Genomic DNA, 22080 nt, shown 5'->3' with positions numbered 1-22080 from the left:
ACACATGTGCCGTAGCGCCCCACTGTTTCTCTAGGAGAATTTGATTTGCCCAAAATCTTCCATGAGGATGATCTCAGAACAGGAGCAGGTGTAGCTCCGGGACCATGACAGCTTTGTATTAAAAATGAGTTTAACTTAACATGTTTTTTTTTTACCATCATTTAACAGGGTGCCCAAAAATCTAAGAATTAGAGAAATAGTTTAAAGTTATGAATAAATGCACGCTTTTATAAAGTTAGAGAATTCCTTAACTTGAATTACACTAAAGATAAATTCCCACAGCTTTGTGAAGTGATCACTTTGAGAGCTGCCTGTAGCCAATCTGTTAACATTAAATCTGGCCATACCTAGCAAATGGGAAACCACGTTATCCAGTGATACCAGTGTGCAAGCAGAGAAATGCCCCCTGCTGGTGCAAAGCCATAATAAATCCATTACGGGATGACAATGACCGAATAATTCTGTGATTGGGACGGGAATATATTAAATGGTGAAATAAGGGCATTTCCATTTCACACGTGTGGTCAGCGGTATTTTAAATTAGAAAAGAGACAAATAAAAATGTCTATGAAGTCTGTGTTATGTATCGACAGTAGGCCTCCACACACACGGATTGCATTTCCACAGATCTCAAAATAAAGTGAGAATTTTTTTTCCTAAAAAGAAAGAAAAACAAAACTCAAACATACATAGGTTCGCCAGGCAACAATAAGTGTCTTATAATGCATACAAAACCAATCTAGATTTATCAAATATTAAAAAAACACACATCTTACAACACAAAGACACAAGCTGCCTTGTGGACATGCGGCCATAATTCCTGAACAGTAGGTTAAACCTAGGCAATCAACCCAACCCACTCCAATGTCTCTAAATCCTGCTTACCTATAGCTAGTTTAAACACACACACACACACCCTACCTATTCATTGCCAAAACCACAATCTCTCTCTCCTAAAATAATTAGAATCTGGCAGTTGAAAGAAAAAAATCTGGAAGTTCTTCATGAGTTGTGGCTGCCAACAGTCTTATTGACACAATGTGAGATTATATATTAAATGTGCCCTGCTTACTTGCATTTTTGAGCCTCTACTGTGGTCCACTCTTTTTTTTCTGCTACCAAGGCAACCCTACTAACAGTCAAACTGGTCTCAGCCCCCTTTCTTCATGCCAGTCCATCTTCAGTCCACATGTTGACTATGTTCTGAAAACGCATTCAGATAACCACTGAGAAGCCTCTGCGACTTGACAATGATTCATGGTAGTGAAAGGTAAGAGGTATGCAGTTCTTACTATTTATTCTCACCATGCCAAGTACTCACTGGACTCCCATACCTTTACTGTAGTACTCCTATTATCATTTATTAAAGCGTGTGATTTTACTTTACATCAGCGCTGTACTAGGTCTATTTATATTCCTTTTCATGCATCACTGGATATCTGAGAGATGGTGAACCTGTGATAGTCCATGCATTATTGATGAGCCTGAATATTCATCCAATTTGTGAGGGCAACATTGAAATAAGGGGCTGATTGTTGTTTAACATTATTGCCCCATGAGGTATTTTTTTCTCTGTTTATGTGATTAGGTATATCTTACTTTTTCATTTATATTGAGGATTGAGAGAAATCCTTTATTATACCAAATCAAAAAGGAAGTAATTATCTTTTTTATATTCATTGTATATATAATGCACCTGGGTGGTCTAAACTTGGTGTGGATTAGTACTCCCATTACCCTTCCATTTAATCCCACTCTCAATTATTTACAACCCTACTTACACTTTATTCGACTGTCATGCAAGCTCATTCTTCCTTTTGCTTAAAGCACCATAACCATCATAGCACACTCAATGTAAGGAGTAAATCTATTTATCAAAGGTTTGACTTCTTACCTGGAGTTCTCTGGGTTCAGCTCCACACCTACTCTCTGCCAGAAACTATCTTCTAAGCCTGGTGGTGCATGGCTTCGCTCATTGGCTGAGAGCGATCAACTGATGTGCTCCGCAATGAGAAGGCCCTGCACTGCAGAACTTGCTTAAGACCTTCTAATAGTTCTTCCAGCAAAGAGTAGGTGTGGATTGGTGAATGGCAGACCCAGTTAAGAAGTCAAGTTACCAAACAGTTTGATTCCTTACATTGGGCAGGCTGCCAAGACACTCCCGGCACCATAACTATCACATCTACAAACATACAGGAAACTTTTACATCTCTCATGCTGAATAGCCATTTAAACTTTTGATTATATATTAAAAAATAATAATAATGATGATGATGATTTAATGCCTAAATCTTCCTTTTAGATCACTTCCCACATAGTACTCCTACTTTTATGACAGCTGCCATGTCTCAGCCCATTCCCATTTACATGCTCTCCTAATGTCGGTTTCCAAACCAATCTATATTGGTAAACTGCCAAGGCCTATAGTATTGAAATGGCATAGCTGCACACAGAGCTCTACAGTAAATCAGACATCGGTGCTGTGTATCTCTACTCCAGCCCACTCCTGAGATTACACCTGAAGAGGGAGCATTTGCAGCAAAAGGAACAAGGTATGTATAAAAGCAAAGAATACCTCTGCAGACGGCTGGATGTCACAGGAGAAGATCCTATATCCAGCCAGACGTCTGCCACTCCTCCACCACAAAGTATCAGCATTCAGCACAGACAATACAAGGTTAGTAGGGTCTGTATTCCTCTGGGAATAACATTTGTGATACCATTATATATGATGGTATGAGACTTGCAGGGAGTTGTCAATCAACCTTCTATAACAGTAAAGTGATGGCAACATATACAGCGAGTGCTGAGCACATGTTTAAAATATTAAAGGGACGCTAAACACCAAAACTACTGCATGTTAAAGGAACACTACGTTAAAAAAAAAAAACTTCAGTAGTTATACCAACCAAAAACTTTTTAAAATACATTTAAAAAATAATTTGCTTGAAATTTGTTTTTCGTGTTTTCTTTGAGGGTATATAGAATTTTAATTAGCAACAGCTGCAAATCTAGTATCTGCAGCGCTACTGCAAGTCCTTTTCTTTGTGCGTGCCGGGGAATGCCTGCATTTGTCCACTCACAGAGTCCACTAGAAGCGCTTAAACATGAAAAGCATTGGATTGGATCACAACGGAGGAGGCCTTGCCTCTTCCATGATGAAGGAGAGCTGAGCAGCACCAAGGAAGCCTTAGCGCTGGAACAAGGTAAATCCATTTTCATTTTTAAAAACAATTTATTTTTTTTGCAGGGACAGAAAAACTATAGCGTTAGGAATACAGACTTGTATTTCTTACGCTGTACTGTTCCTTTAATAAAATGGAATGGAAGGTGACGGTCTGCTGGTGATCAGCAATTTAACATGCATCAAGCAAGTCCAATCTCCTGGTGACAGACTGTCCAAATATGAATTATAAAATACATGTCTTCTCAGTTTAAGAGATAAAAAAAAATAAAAAAATAAAAAACATATTTGAGACTCAAGTCTTTTAGCAAGGCGTCTTTACCCTTCATGGTCCATTATCCTGTGCTGTAATGGTTAGTCATGATTTGTCACATCCTTTTTTTCATAGTCCAGAGAATGTCTTTACTCTTGTTCTGACCATGCAGGTTCATACAATGATTGGAAAGCTGCCTTCAAGACCTAATAACCGGCAGCGCTGCCACTCTTTCTCAGGTCAGACTGCCCAAAGAGGCACTCTCCTTCTTGAGATGCCCCTTGGACAACATTCATGAAATACAAATATTCAACTACTTTATGACCCTTCTCGTTCAGATTTGTCTTTACAATCTGCAAAAAAACAAAGACAAAATAACTGGGGGTGAACATTTGGACAAGATACTAAATACTGCATACCACATGGCAGGAGAGCTTGCATTTTAATGGCCATTAGAGTGATACTAAAAACCTCCAGCTATTTAAATATGCATAGAGATTTGGGATGGGTACATTTTCTTTGGTTTTTATTTTATGTATTGTGGCTAATGAGTATTATAGTCTTTGCTGCCGCCCACGGAAATTGGGGGTTGGAGTGCAGGGCTTAATTGTACATGTATGCATGAATATGTGCCATAAAAATCCACAGAAATATATATATTTGAGTGGTGGCCGGTGTTCTTTTCTTATGTAATTTCTAAATTTAGCTGTTAAAGCAGCACTCCACAGTCCACACCCATAGAGCACTTCAGCTTTCTGAATAGCTATATGGATGTGGAGTATCCCTTTAAAATCCCAGTTTATAAAAGTGCCCATTTAAGACCCATGGTGGGATTGGGGGGGAAGAGAGACACCTGCAATAGAATGGAACAGAAGCTTCTGATTGGACAATTCTCTGTGAAGTGACTGAAAGTAATTTCCTGTAAAAAAAAAAAAAAAAAGGGCAGGGTTTACAAAGGCTGCAGTCATAAGAACTGTAGCTTTTGCAAGCTGTTTTAGATTATACTCCCAATGCATACATAGATAAAAATATACATGCATTAATTTATTGGGGGTATATCTACTAAACTGTGGGTTTATTCTGCTTTTATTTCAAGTGTGGAGTGGTCCTTTAAGTTGATAATGATTAACAGTTTTCTAACAATAATGCTGCCAAAACTATAAAAGGGGCACGCTAAGCACCATAACCACTAGTGCCCACTGAAGATGTTATGGTTCCAGGTGTCCCCTGGCACCGATCTCAAGGTGGCGATTCAAACCATTTTTGAACGGTTTTACATTTACCTGTAACCCATGGGTTCCCACCGTATGCATTTCTTCACTGATTTCACTAAAGTAGGAATCAATCCAAAATGCATATGAAAGGGATATATCTATTGTAAAAGATGATCTTACACTTTAGCTGTATCTGTTTGGAAAAGGAACTAATGCTTTCGTGGTATCAGCAAGAGTGATTGACAACGGGCGCCAAGGCAACCAGGTAAATGTCAAATGGAAGAGTACCAAGGAACTCTTGGAACCAGAACAACTGTAGCCACTTAGAGTGCCCCCTTAAGAATTTTTTGGGATTGTGATTATGTTTAAATCTATCACGGAAACCAGACAAAGTTCCTAAACAATTATCAAATTAATAGAAGTGCAACAATTGTGATCAAGGATTGTATTAGATATCATAACCATCTATGCAGGTGTAGTAAACAAATTAGAACAAGTAAAATTTACACTTGCTCACTAGCTATTGACAAGTAACATTTAGGCTTTTTTTTTTTAGAAGCACAGAACTTTTTTTTTTGAGCCCTGGTATTAAACATTACACAACAGGACTACAAACAGTCTGAGCAATACAGGACTTGCATGATGTATTATTAGCACTACATACATAGAGGATAGTATAATACTTATAAGTATTGACAGAGAGAAATGTCCCTGTCCATAGGGTTCTATGAGAAGGGCTTTGCTTACCGGATCAAAAGAACTTTCAAAAACAAGTGCATTATCAGCCTTTACATGGAGAATGGGGGCTGCGATGGCTTCACTCAGGTTGTTTCCAAACCAAAGTTTATTCATAATAGACTGAAAAGAATTAATGAAAAACAGGCATAATTAGCGTCCTTCCTTGATTCTAGCATACAATTACAGGATTGTAGGCTATGGATAATAGTGTGAGAAATACACATTACTAGCTTTCTAATATGGGGACTGCAATCATGCTCTGCATATGTCAATCCCAGATTGCACTAGTAAAGCAGTGGAAGGTCCATCATCGTCTGCCCAGACCCACACTGCATGAAATAAATACAGAATATGCCTTGTAATCCTCCGTGGCATATGCCAACATGCATATCACACATAAATAGTATTTGTATTAGACAAATGTATTATAGAACTGCCTTCTTGAAGAACCACACAGTACACATATAGTAAGGGCAGTACCACCCTCCCTAGCACAAACAGATGCAGGGAAAGACCTTTCAAAGCAAGAAGCAATCCTGGGTATAAATTTGAAAAGAAGCGAACTAGTAGAGCCACATTAGATACACACAAAAGTGGGGGGTAACCCCAAATAGAAAATGAAAAGAGCAAGAAATGATGTATCTAATGTATGATGTAGAGTATATACATCCAGGGGATATCAAGATGGCCAACGGCAACCCTGCTAAGTAGACCAATTGTTGTCAAACAAGCAAAAATAATAAAGTTTTATTAAACATAACTCAATAATAAAGAAAAACCCCAATCAGTGCTGTTAAATGAACACCTAAAGACTGTGAATTAAAAATCTGGTGCAAGATCAGTATCAATGTAGTTAATAGATGCAAATCAATATAGGCAGCAAGTAACTATCAGTAAGGGCAAATGGGAATGCTGTCAGACTAAGGAGAAGAACACCGAGCTAGTGGTTTAATGGTTGATTTACACAGTCTGTCTCATCAGATGTCAGTGGTTTGCTGCAAGAAATCCTCTAGAGACCGGCAGCGTTAATCCCTTGATAGGTTGTTATTATGATAAATATCAAACATCGAACCGGACGATACAAGGAAAGGGGAGGGGGACGAGGGAGCAAATATAAGTGGGGTCTCGGTAGACAAGGCTATAAAATGTCCATAGAAGGTAACACACTGTGATTCAACTTATTTGCAATCTATGAATTTATTTTATTTTATTTTCATTTTGTCTGGTTCCAGGATAGATACCTGGGGGGTTGGCGTTAGGTGCCCTTGAAGGCACGGGACTCATTATTACGAGGGTTGTTAGATTTTGCAATTTGCTAACACACAGAGTGTTACCTTCTATGGACATTTTATAGCCTTGTCTACCGAGACCCCACTTATATTTGCTCCCTCGTCCCCCTCCCCTTTCCTTGTATCGTCTAGCTCTACATCGTTAGCAAAACTATCAGCTCTTCACTGTTGGCAGATGTTGGGTACATTTATCTAGCGCTCTGTTTGTCTGTTCTAATATTACCTACTATGTATCACTGAAAGTAACAGTTTCCTTTCCTTTTTTTGTAACTGTTAGTCCAGCCGTTTGCAGGCAGTTACAGGCTATACGGATTTTAGGAAGGAATATAGAGGCTTCTCGGAGTGTACAAAATACCACACTGCTATGTGATTTAGACAGACTACCTAACAAATTACTAAGTCATCAGACTAGTGTTCTACTTTAAACATTACCGACAGTCTACCACAGACAGTGACAAGTTTCTCTCTATGCAACAGTCGGTATGGCTATTCACAGGCAAACGCCGGTGATATTCATTTAAGCTATATCTCAGACTGTCTCTAATGCCAGTTTAGGAACTATTTAATTCCCCTCCGGTTCGATGTTTGATATTTATCATAATAACAACCTATCAAGGGATTAACGCTGCCGGTCTCTAGAGGATTTCTTGCAGCAAACCACTGACATCTGAAGAGACAGACTGTGTAAATCAACCATTAAACCACTAGCTCGGTGTTCTTCTCCTTAGTCTGACAGCATTACCCATTTGCCCTTACTGATAGTTACTTGCTGCCTATATTGATTTGCATCTATTAACTACATTGATACTGATCTTGCACCAGATTTTTAATTCACAGTCTTTAGGTGTTCATTTAACAGCACTGATTGGGTTTTTTTCTTTGTTATTGAGTTATGTTTAATAAAACTTTATTATTTTTGCTTATTTGACAACAATTGGTCTACTTAGCAGGGTTGCCGTTGGCCATCTTGATATCCCCTGGATGTATATACTCTACATCATACATTAGATACACCATTTCTTGCTCTTTTCACTATCCTGGGTATATATTAAATTGGTTTCCATGGTGATTGATCTTAATTTAGCACTTGAAAATCATCTATTTTGCACTGATAAATGTCAACCCTTAGTCCACATGCCATTCAGAGTTAGGACCTGACTACATTTTATCTTATTGGATCTGAATACATTTTATCTTATTGGAAATTGTACATCCACATGGTACTACACAAAATATTTTACTATATTACACAATAAGTGGATGCACTGAGGCATACCTGCATTCAGTTGATATTGTTCATTATACTGGTTTGTAATGTGAACTGAGTCTACTGGACCATTTCATCTCATGGAAGTGGTCTGGGTGCAGTGTCTATGTCGCCTTAACCCTGCAATGTAAAACACTGGTGTTTCAGCAAAACTGCAATGTTTACATTGTAGGGTTAGGTCCAAATTTGTATTCCACTAGAGGTGCTTCCTGTTCCCCAACAGCATTTTACTCTATGAAATGATGCTGGATGCTCTCTTGCATGAAAACATTGAACGTCTTCAAATTCCCCATAGGAAAACACAGATTAAATGCATTTCTAAAGGAACTCAAACATGTATTCCTGACCCTATAGTGTTAAAACCACCATCTAGCCCCAGTGGCCCCCCTTGCCTCCCTAAATATAGTCAAATATTACTTGCATCCAAGTCTGCAGCTGCTGCCCCTGTATGCCTGCTGTTTGCGGAAATCATCAGCAGTGTTGTTCTGAGACAATCACAATGCATCCCCATAGGATTGGATGAGATTGCCAAGGATATCAGGGTCAGAGCCAGCACAAGTCAAACACAGCCTTGGCCAATCAGCGTCTCCAATTAGCATCAGCATGCAGAAGGTGGAGACACTGAATGGCAGTACTGCACAGTGTGATGCACTGCCCCAGGAAGGACTTCTAGTAGTCATCTGAGGAGTGGCCACTAGGCTGTAATGTAAACTTCATTTTCTATGAAAAGACAGTGTTTACTGGAAAAAGGCCTGAAGGGAATGATTCTACTCACCAGAACAAAAACAAATAAACTGGAGTTGTTCTGGTGACTATAGTCTCCCTTTAATGCATGTGCAATAGATCATTTATTTTCATCGAAATTTGTTAAACATTCAACCAAAAAAATGACTGCACAAAATATTAAAATGTATGCTCTAGTGATAAGCATGTCAAGAGTTTGTTTTTTTCCATGCAGATGACAAACTAATTTAAAATGGCAAAAAAGTGCAGTTACTGAAACAAAAATGGGTGGGGGAGAGTTGCACAAGGGTTGTTAGGGCACACGCCTACAAAAAACTCTCTGTGTGGTTAAATATAACCTTTATTTCTGTGCACAGTCACTCCGTAAAAGATATGTGCTGCCAAAATGCATTTCACGAATACAGTCACATTAAATAAAAAATGCTTAGTACATACAGTCAATACAAAGTTGCTTGTGTTTAGCATAGATCTGACACAGGCGTAGGTCATATATGCTGCAAACGGACACGCAATAGAAAACGCAAAAAGAGCAAATGGTTGCATTGTCTGAATCAAATTCCTGTACTGAAAAAAATAAAATTAAATCTATAACTGAGGAATCATCGATACATGAATAATCTAAAAAAAACACAAAAATGCTAGAAAAGTTAACTATAAAAAAATCTCTGGGGGGGCGGGGCCTGACAGCCAAGATGGTCGGACGTGCTCTTGGAGAGCTCCGGCAGTAATAAGCACAAAACTGAAAATCACGACTGAACCAACCGACATATGGACGCAAACTACCCCCAAAATTGTGGAGGACCACACAAGGAACAGTAGGATGCTCAACCAGCTCCACGGCACGCTACAGGCACTTGCACTGACCACGCGGCCTACACTGAAGCGGGACCCGAGGCCTGGGGGAGGCGGCTGACCCCCCAGCACGGGACCGGCAGAAAAACAAGTGCTGAGTACTGCCCTGATAACACCCCCCCCCCCCTCTGGACCGGCGGGGGTCATCCCGGTCCTCCCTGGGGACGATTACCCCCGCAAAGCAGCCCAATCAAGCGAACAAACCGGCACCTCACCGGGACTGTAGGGGCCCAGGCAAGATGGCGCCAAAAAGCCCCCTCTCCAAGCCACCCAGGAACACCCTGGAATTCTTTGCCCGGCTAAGTCACAGCCTAAGGACAAAGCTCAGCAACAGGGGCCAATCCCTCCGCCAAGCACTGAGAGCGGCAGCGGCATGGATTCGCCCAACTACCCGGCGCCACATAGGCAGATATCTGCCTCGACCCCCCAGAGCGACCACCAGCCAGAATCGGGGAACAAACTGGCGGGAAGAGGCAACAGGTCCATCAGGCGCCGACGAACGACCGCACACATACCAGGGAGAGCCCACTTACCACCCTGCTGCACCGCAAACCTCCGACCACCGAAACGCAACTCCACAACCGAGAACTCACGATGGCTGCCATGGTGTTGCCCGGAAGGTAGCACAGCCTCCTCCTAGCAAAAGGCACGGGCGAAGAACCCCTCAGGGGCACACAGGACAAGGACCTTTGCCGCAACATCTACGCTACTACTGTCCTTGGCCCACTCATCAAGCCTCCAGGGCCGGCATCGGCTGAACGGGGTGGATTACACCAGAGACAGGACGTGCCCTTGCAGGCACAAATGCAGTGATGATGTCTTCCCGGTAATCTCGTGCAAGTAGCTGATATATTGCTCCCCTCTACTCTCCACGGCATTTAAAATTCACACTCGGACTGGTATACAGCTAAAGTTTATGTTCTAAGCCTTACAAGTGTTAAATATGATTTCCTCTTTGTTAACTACAGTTTAAATGATATGCCTAGCATAGTCTGCAAACTATGATATACCCAAGCCAATACACTACTAAGATTATGTAGTCATACTTGTTAGGGCACTACTCACCTTAAGATAAGCTAATGTTCCATGTAAGTATAAGCCTGTATAACTGCAATTTATTCACTGGCCTAATGAAACCTAGGTCTTAAGCAAACCTATAATGCAACATCTTGAAACAAAAGCTTGAATCACCATTCATAGCCCCTGCTTTAAGTTTTCTCTTGTAAATGAGCTACTCACTAGCATTGTGCAGGGTCGCTACGTTACTACAATGTAAAAATTGAACATGTTTAAAAATGTAAAATGTGCATTGCTTTTATGTGACATGACACTGTACTACTAGATGTATATCTTGGTTGGCTCTGCTGTCGTGGCACTGCGGACCGTATTGTACTTCCTCTGCACAAAAAAATAAAGAATTCAAAAAAAAAAAAAAAAAAAATCTCTGTAGTTCTGAAGTTCTACAGCTAAAAGCAAGACATGAGTGTATGGCAAGTACACAAAACACGCTGGCACGGCCACGCTTATCTTGGCTTTGCGAAGAATGGATGGATACATTGGTACTCACCAAAGCAGTGGCAGCTATGATCATGCTTCCTCCGGAACCACCTATAACCAGCTGAGATTTTTTGTCACGGGATAGGAGGATGCTGGGGGACATGGAAGATGGGGGCTGCTCCCCTACATTGAAAAAAAGGATTATATACACACTATTAAGTGTTAAGCCACAGCATGTGGGAAGCAGGTAATGAATATCTGCAACAATGGCTAGCTCTACCGGCACCCTCCCCGGTGTTCGGTCACTCATTTTGATACCCGACTTAGAGAGAGACATGGTTCCTATAAACCCAAAGAGAACCAGAACTACAAAGTGTTCACACTTTGAAATCATAAACAGTGAAAACAGAGGGGATACACACCTTGCCCATAGCTGGCACTGGATACTAATAATACCTGTTTTACATTACATGTATAAAATGGACAGACCTAGAATTTCTACTAAAGTAATTTATCCACAAATCATATTAGAACCCAAGGACACTGTGGACAGTACATGTGCCAGGAAAAGTGTAATTATTACCATTTCTTAGAGTCTCAACCCACCTGGGCAGGTAGTATACATGCCTAATTTTAACAGAATGAGGATCATTATTTCTAAGATATCTTTGTTCTCTGTATAACTTCCCTATTCCGGGTGGTCAGTCTCCTATCATGGCCTCTCTTTACAGAGAACTGTATTGTCCCCCATTGGACAAAGTGCTAACAAGATAAAAATAAATAAATAATAAAATGTATGAGAAATAAATATATATACACACACACAAACACACACACACAAACACAAACAAATAAAACGGAAAGGACATGGTGTGTGTGTTTGACTGGTATAGTATGTACACACCTAATGATAAGTAGACATGGTGCAGAATCAAGAGGTCACAGGGCAACTCAAAGAGAAATACAAATTTCAAGTTATTTACTTAAATGGACAGGAGAGAGAAGGCATGCAACGGGAAAAGCTCTGTGCTCAGATAGAAAAAAATCTCTAAAAGATCTTCCTACCAGAGAAGGACCCACCTTGTAAGGGATCCTGATTCCTGGGATAAGTTGAGCAGAAATCAGCCAACTGGTTATTGAAGATAATTCCAGTCTTGGCGGAATAAACCAAAGAACCAAATCTGTGGAAGGGAAATTATGGGACGAGTGAGTAGGACCTATGATGAGGGATTTACTGATAATATTGTACTCCAAGAATTTTACATAAAAACATAGTTAACAGCTAATTCTAATAAAGACTTAAACACAGTGCACACGGTGTTAGAATAACCTGCATAATAGGGTCACCAATTGTAGAATTCCAAAACAGATCTGAATTCAGTGCAAAAATAAAGTGATATATATATATATATATATAATATGTTAGAGTTTTTCAAGACCGTGTAGTGTATTGTCCTGTTTTGTGATTTATAGTGCAAAATACCAATAAACACTTTACCCTCACTGAATTAGAACCCCACCCCCCACCACCACCAGAATATATGCAAAATAGAGAATCTATACTACCAAAAACGAAATAAACAAATAAATAACTTACAAAATAAAATGCTATTGTATAAAAATGACACTCTCTCGGGGTTATTTACTAAACTGATAATTGCAGAGTTTTCAAAGTAACACAGAGTGAATTTCACATTTAAGGCCAAAAATAGCCAAACTAGAAACAGATAAATGTCTGTGGCACAAATGGGTTTAAATATTTTTTTTTCTTCTTGTTATTACCATTATATGTGAGTAAATAAGAAAACCAGCTTATCTTTACATCCAAGGAACTGGTATGTACCATAATTATAATAGTATAGTGTAGTATTTAATTATTTAATTTATACAGATTTAAAAATAAATCAAAATCAAATCACAAGTACAACAACCAGGTGCCCCAAGGGCAGCAAACCTCCCAATATCTCCCCAATGAAGCTCCACTACCGGTTTATGTACTCCTTTGGTGTCAGGGAAAGTTGTAAATTCTTGAGTTTCATACAGTATATTGGCCCCTTACATCACTGTGCACTACAGGGTTATAAAATACAACTATTTCCAGAGCTAGCCAAACTGCTTGCAAATGTATAGCTAAAATAACATTTATATTTTATTTTCCCCCTCCTCCCAACACTCATGGCCTTTGATGCCATGCCATCTAAATAGCTGCAAATATGGAACACTGGAGTTATTTATCTCTGACAAGCATATGAAAAGTTAAATCAGGAAATGTGTAACTAGTTCCCAAATGTGTCCACTCACCACTAGTATTTTAAAATATTATGTATTCAATAATATTTAATGAGTAAAAAATAAATTCACAGTTGGGCCTTCTTACACGTGGTTGATTGAGCTGGTGACAGACACAGAGCTCCCATCTTGGCCAATGACAGACACATGAGAGGTCCCATAGGTCTCCCCTTGGGGTGTCGAAACATCATAGTAACTGAGCGTGTGATTGCCTGATAAATCGATCCGTCGGCGGATGTCCTGTGCAAAGCTCGGCGACAGCAGGGATGTAGTAATCTGCAAGGAGAGAAAGCACTATTGATGCAAAAGGAGTAAAGGGAAATATAATTGGGGAGGCGGCAACAGTAAATTAACAAAAAATATTGTTAATTCCTTGGTCTGTGCCTGTGGAAGAAAGTAAAATCAAGTGCTTTGCATCAAAGAGCTGAGTCCACATGAGTAACCTGAAGGGAGGGCTGGCTTTGCTAGCAACAGAGAGAAAGAAGCTACCATGAGCCTACCTTAAGATTCTTAGTGGTATTTGCACTAGTGTTGCTTCTGTGTTTTCTTACAAGTCTTGTTTTTATTTTAAGAAATTTTTTGTATGTTCTTTTGCTTCATATTATTATTATTATTACTTTACTATTTATATAGCGCCAGCAAATTCCGTAGCACTGTACAATGGGTGGACTAACAGACACGTAATTGTAACCAGACAATTGGATGTACAGGAACAGAGGGGTTGAGGGCCCTGCTCAATGAGCTTACATGCTAGAGGGAGTGGGGTATACGGACACAAAGGATATAAGTAGGTGTAATGAAACAGGTTGCTAGAAAAGTAATTGCTGAGAACTTAGTAGGTTATTTTTGACAGGAGTCATGGGAGGGTCAGGGGGGGGGAATGAAAATCCGCTAACAGTTTAAATAATATGCTTTCCTGAAGAAGTGTTTTCTCAAAGATTTTATTGAAGGAGTGGAGACTGGGTGAAAGTCTAACAGAGAAGGGAAGGGAGTTCCACAGAAAATGAAGTCTTGGAGGCGAGCATCAGATGTGGGAGTACAGTCAGAGGATAGACGTAGGTCTATGGCAGAGAGCAGGGAGGATAGGTAGGTTGGAGCAGCATTATGTAGGGACTTGTAAGCAAGCACCAGAATCTTAATTGAGCCCTATGTCTAATTGGAAGTCAATCTAGGGACTGACATAGGGGGAGGTGTGGGCGGACAGGAAAATAACCCAGCTGCCGCATTTATTATAGATTGCAGCGGTGCAATCTGGGAACACGTTAGACCACTGAGAAGGGGATTGCAGTAGTCAAGGCGAGAAAGAACAACGGCATGGACCAGCACCTTAGCTGCGTCTGGTGTTAAATAGGGGCGGATGCGAGCTATGTTTTTGAGATGGAAGCGACAGGATTTGGAGATTGACTGGACATGAGGGGTTTAGGAGAGGTGGGAGTCAATGTAAACACTTAGGCAGCGAGCCTGCGAGGTGGAGGTAATGGTGGCGCCGTTGACTTGGAGGGAGACACGTGAGTAGCAACACTTAAGACCAGAAGTGACTCATCGCATGAGCCGGCTGTGATTATTTCACTTTCCATTTTGGGGACTTATCGATTAAAGTGACCTTTGTATTTATATTTTATCGCTATTTATTGTAGCTCCTGGAATTTTTCTTCATCTTATCTACATAAGTGAGATTTGTATATTTGTGGACTTATAGAGGATTGGTGACCCTCTCTAGTTTTAGAGCTATCTATTTATATTTGCTGTTTTTAGTTGCTGTTTATGTATTTTTCATCTACTTTTACTCCCTCTACTATCTGGCCTGACTACGTATTCTTGTGTTTTTATTTGACACTTTTATCTGTATTTTGTGCCTTTTTTCCTAGTCATAGTGTTGCATCTAGGGATTTTCATAGTGTGTTTTGATGCAGAATTGTCAGTTGTGGAACTGACAGAACCACATCGCAAGCACACGGTGTACTGTGCGCCGTGGCTTGTTCTAAAGAGAGGCAACCTCTGAAATGCCTTAAGGCAGCAACATGTAGCATAGGAAAATTTAAATCACACGGTCTTCTGGCAAACTTGACTTTCAATAACACAGATCGTACCCCGTTTAATTTTGTATGAGGTTTAGTTCACTTCAGTCTCATCTAAGAGGCATCCCAGAGGTGTTAGGGCAGGGAGATACAAGAATGAATAAAAACACTTATGAGCAAATTCTTTGACTTCTACTGTAAGTCACAATAATGCTTGATACAAATGGTGCTTTTCTTAGTGGGAAGGATGGAAGTTTGTTGGTTCTTCTTAAAATGTGAAACAAAGATCAGGAAATTCACAAAATACCTATATTAAAAGTGCTGTCCACATTTTCCTAATATTTATTGGAAATTGGATTATTTTGATGAATTTTTATAGATTGGTTTATTTCTAAATATATATATATATATATATATATCAATTATCTACACAAAACCTGTAGTGTACCAAGTGTGTGTACTTTGTTTAGCTGTATATTTTATGTCAAAATGTAAGTATTTTATCCTTTCATGATTTAAGACCGAAGGACGCTAAGCATGCTGACTGACAGGTGCAAAGGAAGCTAATAACAATGATTAACAGGGGGTCAAGTTGGAGGTGTTCAGTCCCAAGATAGAGGTAAACAACTGTGTGTATTTCTACATTGATTTTTTTTTCTTTTAGACCTCACAAACATTTTAAAAATCATTTTAAAATATTCACATTCCCATGGTTTGTTTTTCCTTTACTTTTTTTTCCAGCTGTTAGCCAAGTGTCATCTCATACCCTTAACCCCTTAAGGACCAAACGTCTGGAATAAAAGGGAATCATGACATGTCACACATGTCATGTGTCCTTAACCCCTTAAGGACACATGACGTGTGTGACACGTCATGATTCCCTTTTATTCCAGAAGTTTGGTCCTTAAGGGGTTAAGGGGTTAAACGAAGGTTGGGCTGTACATAAGCGTATTTTTGGTTATTGAAAATATGGAAGTGTCAAAATAATGAGATAAGGAGTTTATCTCCTCAGTACAGACTTTTGTCAACTTAGTGGCAGGAACTATGAAACGCCTTTGGCGTTCTTTAGAATTTTAGTCAGTTAGCAAACAGATAAAACAGCTGTTCAAGTGTTCAGTTTTGGTAAAGAGAAATAAAGCCTAACAAGTCATTGACTTGACAGTCAAGTGGATTATCTGTTGCTAAATTGTATCTATTTCATCACACACTATTTACTGTTTAGTATACTCCAAACAGTTACCTTATTTTTGTTGAAATACCATATTAGAGATCTGTCAATAGGGATTTCCCTTACTTTCGAGTCATATATAATTTTAAGGGTTATGCCCTGGGTGAAATTGGTACCACCCACACTGACCAACTCCTATCCTGAACACTTTCCGTGCAACAGTCAATCTATCAATCTTTTTCTCTAGTAACTGCTGTCAAATTAATAAATAACACACAAACCTGTTTAACGTTATTTTGTGTTTGGGATAAAGCCAGTCTAGCCTTTTGTCCATTTGCAAATTTTAAGGCTTCAGCAATTTTGTGGTAGGTCTCAGTCTTGGCATTCACATCCTTCATGGAATGTGCACTAAAGTTATACCCTGAAATTAAAGACAAACAACAGTTTCATACATATTTTGAAGCTTCTATCTGAGGTGTACAAAAATAAGAATTTAAAGGGACACTATAGTTTTAAAGGGACACTTGGTTTTCCTGACACTATAGTACCCTGAGGGTGCCCCTCCTCCGGTTAAAACCCCTTCAGCTACTCACCCTTTTCCCCCGCCGGGCTTTTTAATGCTTTCCTATGGATGCTCTGCGTGATTGAGGCATAATATGCCTCAATTATTGCCGATGCGCCTCTAGTGGCTGTCCGGAAGACAGCCACTAGAGGCTGGCTTAACCCCAGATGTAAACATAGCAGTTTCTCAGAAACTGCTATGTTTACATCAGGCAGGGTTAACCCTAGAGGGACCTGACACCTAGACCACTTCATTGAGCTGAAGTGGTCTGGGTGACTATAGTGTCCCTTTAAAAATGCTAGCTTTACTACAAATATCCCCCTAAAATGCAACGGATAAAGGAAACAAAACAAAATTAAAACTCATAGAAAGCAACAATAGGCAATTCCTTGCTAGGCAACTTTTGGTTGCGTGACGCTGAACGTACTCAAGCTCTGCATGAGGACATCAAGCGTCGGTAAAATCCCTATAGGAAAGCATTGCAGCAATGCTTTTTTATAGGGAGTGCCCAAGGCACTTGCGGCGGATACGCATTAGCGGCCCCCTGCTCAAGTCAGAGGGGGCAGAGCAAGGATCCAGCGTCAATCTCCTTCGGCCCTGGGTCGGCACTATGCCCCCTGTGACGTCACCCAAGAGGGGAAAGCTTATGTGTATGCGCAGCAAGCAAGCGCGAGTGTGTTAGGCAAGTACTGTAAGAGTTTATTAACCTGTGGGGTGCGTGGGGGGGTGGTGCGAGGGAACTATAGTGCTAAGAATATCAACAAGAAATACTGCACTAGCAGGGTTAGTTACTAAAGTGAGAATTCAAAGGGAATTAAAAAATTTTCAATGCTTTCCTATGGACGTTCTGCATGCTGGATGCGATTTTCGCATTCAGCGTCGCAGAAGCGCCTCTAGCGGCTGTCAGGAAGAAAGCCACTAGAGGTTGGATTAAACCAGCTATGTAAACATAGTAGTTTCTCTGAAACTACTATGTTTACAGCTGCAGGGTTAAAACCTGAGGGAACTGGCACCCAGACCACTTCATTGAGCTGAAGTTGTCCTGGTGACTATAGTGATCCTTTACGTTTGAAATTCACTTTAGTGAATAACCCTGCTTTTTTTGTTTTGTTTAGTTATATTAATTATCCTGGCTGCTTATGACTAGATATCTTATAATAATCACGTTTCATACCTTCCCATTTGTACACATATGACATTCAGAGTGAGGTCATCTTACCTTGAAGAATATTGAGAATAAAACTTAGCACAGCACCTCCAGCTGGCGGGGGCGCCGAGTACAGCGTATAGTCTCCCAGAGGCATAACCAGAGCTTTTGTTCTATCTACTTTGTAATTTCGGAAATCATCTAATGTCAGATTGCTGCCTAATGCAGGAGAAAAACAACAATTGGGATCAAAAAAGAAAATAGAAAGAGGAATGAGCTACAATACAGATAAATAAAATTATTATTTTATCAACTCTTTACTAATACATGACAGAGGTTTCAGGAGGTAAAAAACAAAAAACAAAAAAAAAACAACAACTAATCACAATCCAAATTTGGTCAGGTGTCTTCCATACAATTTGCTTTTCCTGTGTAACTAAACAGCTTCTTTTTTTTTTTAAAGCTCTTGATCTAACTGTAGCAGCCCCAGATGAATCGTTTTGGAGATAATTGACTAATGTTTTTAGGAAGAGACACGTGGTTTACTGGCATTTTACGGTGTAATGACCTTTTCACTAAAAGTGGGCAGTGTAACGGATGCAGAGCTCCTACACCTAGTTTGATGCATGATTATCTATGGATTTAAGAGTTTGTCGATCCACTTTAAAAACATCTTTGATATTCCCATGTTATTCTGGCTTGTGTTTGTAACATGCAGGTACTAATTCAGTGGTCACCAGATGCGTAATATGTCCTTTGCCCTTTCTATTTTGGAATTGAGTCATTCTTCCAGGATTTGTTCAGTATCCGGTAATATGTAGACGACACTTTCCCGGTTGCTTGAGCATGCAAAACAATGTATAACTTATGGAAAACGAATAACTTGGCTAGATTCCTAGATCACCTGAATATTGATTTATCCTGGTCTTGTATACACACTGCAGTAACTGATGGCATACATCCACTGACCAATTAGAGAGACCATCTTAAGAGGAATAAGGTCTAGTTCACCAATGAAATTATTCACGTTTGTCTGCAGGTAATGTAAGAGAAAATTCAAACCCAGTAGTTTAAACAGCTCAATATTAAAGGCCAACTGGCTGAACTTATTGAAGTCATTACATTTATTCTTAGTCATTGTATCATAGAATGACAAAGCTTTTATAGAGCAGATTTACTCTGTCATCAACTAGTAGCAAATGAAAATTTGCTAATCCAGTATTTGAATTTTTAACAGGGATATGTTAACCTCAGGGTCACAAAATATACAGTGTTAGCCATTGATGCTTATATTCAGTATTAAAACAAAACAGTGAATGAATTCCATAAGTGGAACATACACTATATGGCCAAAGGTATATGGAGGACAGTCCTACTAATTGTTCATTTTACATGTTTCAGCCTTGCAGTTGCATTAAATCCAGCACATAGCCATGAACTCAGGGAGTTTAACCCCTTAAGGACCAAACTTCTGGAATAAAATGGAATCATGACATGTCACACACGTCATGTGTCCTTAAGGGGTTAAAACGGCACTATCATTGTCTGGGCACATTTCAGAATTTGCAAAGACTCCCGATGGTGACATATCCTCTGGGGGTCCGCTGTCTAAGGGAGGGGGCAGGCAAAGGAGATTTTTACTTATCTGAACTTGTCCCTCGTGGGCTTCGCCATCTTCTCCCATTGTGTTCTCTTCAGCACCTCACACTTCCGGGCCAGAAGCAGAAGTCACTGTTGAACTCACATGCATGCGCGAGAGTACCACATTGATGTCTATGGAGGATCCTGCGAGATCCTCTATAGATAAAGCCAATTCCTTGTAGCCATCACTGCATATGGATGGGGAGATTGACACTTCTAAACTGCGGTAGTTCTGCCAAGTGTCTAGAAGTGTCAGGCCTAGAAAATCTACAGAGACAAAGTAGTTTCTATATTTATTGACTGGGTTGGAATTTCAGTGTAATTCCAACAGTCAATATGAGTATTTCATCAAGATTGATGAAGCGTGCAAAAAAGAAAATAAATAAATAACTCGATCACTGGCTGCATCACTCACTACAGAGTTCCATATTGCCTTCCGCAGGTTTCACATCAACATGCACAATGCCAAGTGGTGGCTATAAAAGTGTTAAGCATTCTGCATTGGACACTGGAGTTGTGTTCTCTGTGGTGATAAATCATGCTTCACCATTTGTCAGGCTGAAGGAAGAATCTGAATGGCAGATGTCAGGAGAATGTTGACTACCAGAATGTATAAAGCAAACTGTAAAGTTTGGTGGACGAGGTATAATGGTCAGTGCACGCTTCTTTTCAGAGTTTGGGCCAGGCCTATTTGTTTCACTGAAGGGTCATCTTAATGCTATAGGATACAAAGACATTTAGACACAATAAAGTATTTCAAACTTTGCGGTAACAGTTTTGTAAACACCCTTTCCTGTTCCAGCATGTATCTGTCCCTAAACACAGAATCACATATTAGTAAATAATAATAAAAAAATTGAATAAACCCAAAAGACACAAATAGGGAGGGGTTGACAGACTTTAAAAAGCCACATGGATTAGAAATGGACATAAACCGTCACACAAAACAAGGGGTGTTAACAAATCAGAAGAAATAAGGGAGCAAAGTGTATAATATAAGTCAACTATATTCATGATTTTTTGCTGTCAAGCTCACCTTGATCCCAGAGATCTCTTAACATTCCCTGTGCCACTTTCCCTTGGTAGAAGCTGTCCGCTCCTTCATCTGCCAGTATTCGAAGAGTGTGTGCCAGCTGGGTGTAATTCACGGTATCATTAATTTCTAACACCTCTGTGCCCTTACAGAACAGCTGGCTGAAAGACACACACTATAGTATTACAACATTTACCTAAAAAGTAATTTTTATGTTATTTTTGTCAATAATTTTGAGGTTCTCTGAGGCTCCCTGACTCAGCCAGCTAGCGCATGTTTTAGTTTGATCACATATTCCACCATTCAATATTACATATATCAGTCTCTGTTAAGTGGACCACTTGCTACTTGAATGAAATCCAGGTCTGTGGCACATAATTCAGCTGTCTTTTGTCTTTCTTATGCTATTTTATACCTGTCAAATATCCTGTTCTTACCTTGCCCTTTGTGACGTTTATAGTGTGTGTGTGTGTGTGTGTGTGTTTCATTTTCTCAAATAAAATGAAATCATAAATAGTCTGTGGGGGAAAAAAGCTAATTTCCTTAATTTGTGATTTAATCATAAAAAATGATAAGGTGTAATAGATTTGCTACTCTGAAAAAATAGGGAATAAATACGCATTGTAATTATACTTTGCACAAAATCGCATACTGTGCATTTTTAAAGGATAGCCTATAAGGATAGACTATAGCCATCAAAACAACTTTAGTTTATTGAAGCTGTTTTAGAGTTTAGATCATGCCCCTACAGTCTCACTGCGCAATTCTTTGCCAACAAATTGCTTTATGGGCAGTATCTGATGGTCATCATTTCCTTATTATGAGTCAGAGCTCCACAGCCTGCAAGTCCATTTTTATTTGTTTGTTTTAGCACCACTCCTGATATCTTTACTTACCATAAAGAGCTTTCCTGAATTTTCGGTTTGATAATGCTAAAACTCAAGAACCTGTGTAAGACTGACGAAACCTTTACTCCTTCTGTTATCAATTGAATAGTTGGTTCAAAGAGAGATTTCCATGGCAAGCGTCCATATGTCCGATGAGCCTCTTCATAACCCCTGATTTCACCTGGTACTCCGATCCACTGCACCCCTACAGGATATGGTAATGAGATCAGTATTACCCAAAGCAAATATATCCGATCAAATTTCAGATGGATGAATAATGTGATTCTCCTGGTGTGA

The 22080-nt window shown here is 39.7% G+C and overlaps 1 protein-coding gene across 1 annotated transcript in view; it reads right to left on the bottom strand.

Moving 5' to 3' along the window:
• Window positions 1-957: 957 nt before the first annotated feature.
• GGT5 (gamma-glutamyltransferase 5) overlaps window positions 958-22080 on the bottom strand; it is a 42727-nt gene continuing 21604 nt past the window's right edge. The window contains exons 4-12 of the mRNA XM_063454518.1: window positions 21793-21988; window positions 20900-21057; window positions 18295-18441; window positions 16795-16934; window positions 13416-13603; window positions 12119-12219; window positions 11109-11221; window positions 5399-5509; window positions 958-3790 (exon numbers count right to left, since the gene is read on the bottom strand). Coding sequence (XP_063310588.1) covers window positions 3644-3790; window positions 5399-5509; window positions 11109-11221; window positions 12119-12219; window positions 13416-13603; window positions 16795-16934; window positions 18295-18441; window positions 20900-21057; window positions 21793-21988 — 1301 coding nt within the window. The 3' untranslated portion in view covers window positions 958-3643. The remainder of the gene's footprint in view (window positions 3791-5398; window positions 5510-11108; window positions 11222-12118; window positions 12220-13415; window positions 13604-16794; window positions 16935-18294; window positions 18442-20899; window positions 21058-21792; window positions 21989-22080) is intronic.

Source organism: Pelobates fuscus, chromosome 5 (genome assembly GCF_036172605.1).
Source record: "Pelobates fuscus isolate aPelFus1 chromosome 5, aPelFus1.pri, whole genome shotgun sequence".
Lineage (NCBI taxonomy): Eukaryota > Metazoa > Chordata > Amphibia > Anura > Pelobatidae > Pelobates > Pelobates fuscus.
This window is presented reverse-complemented; position numbering and strand designations above follow the sequence as displayed.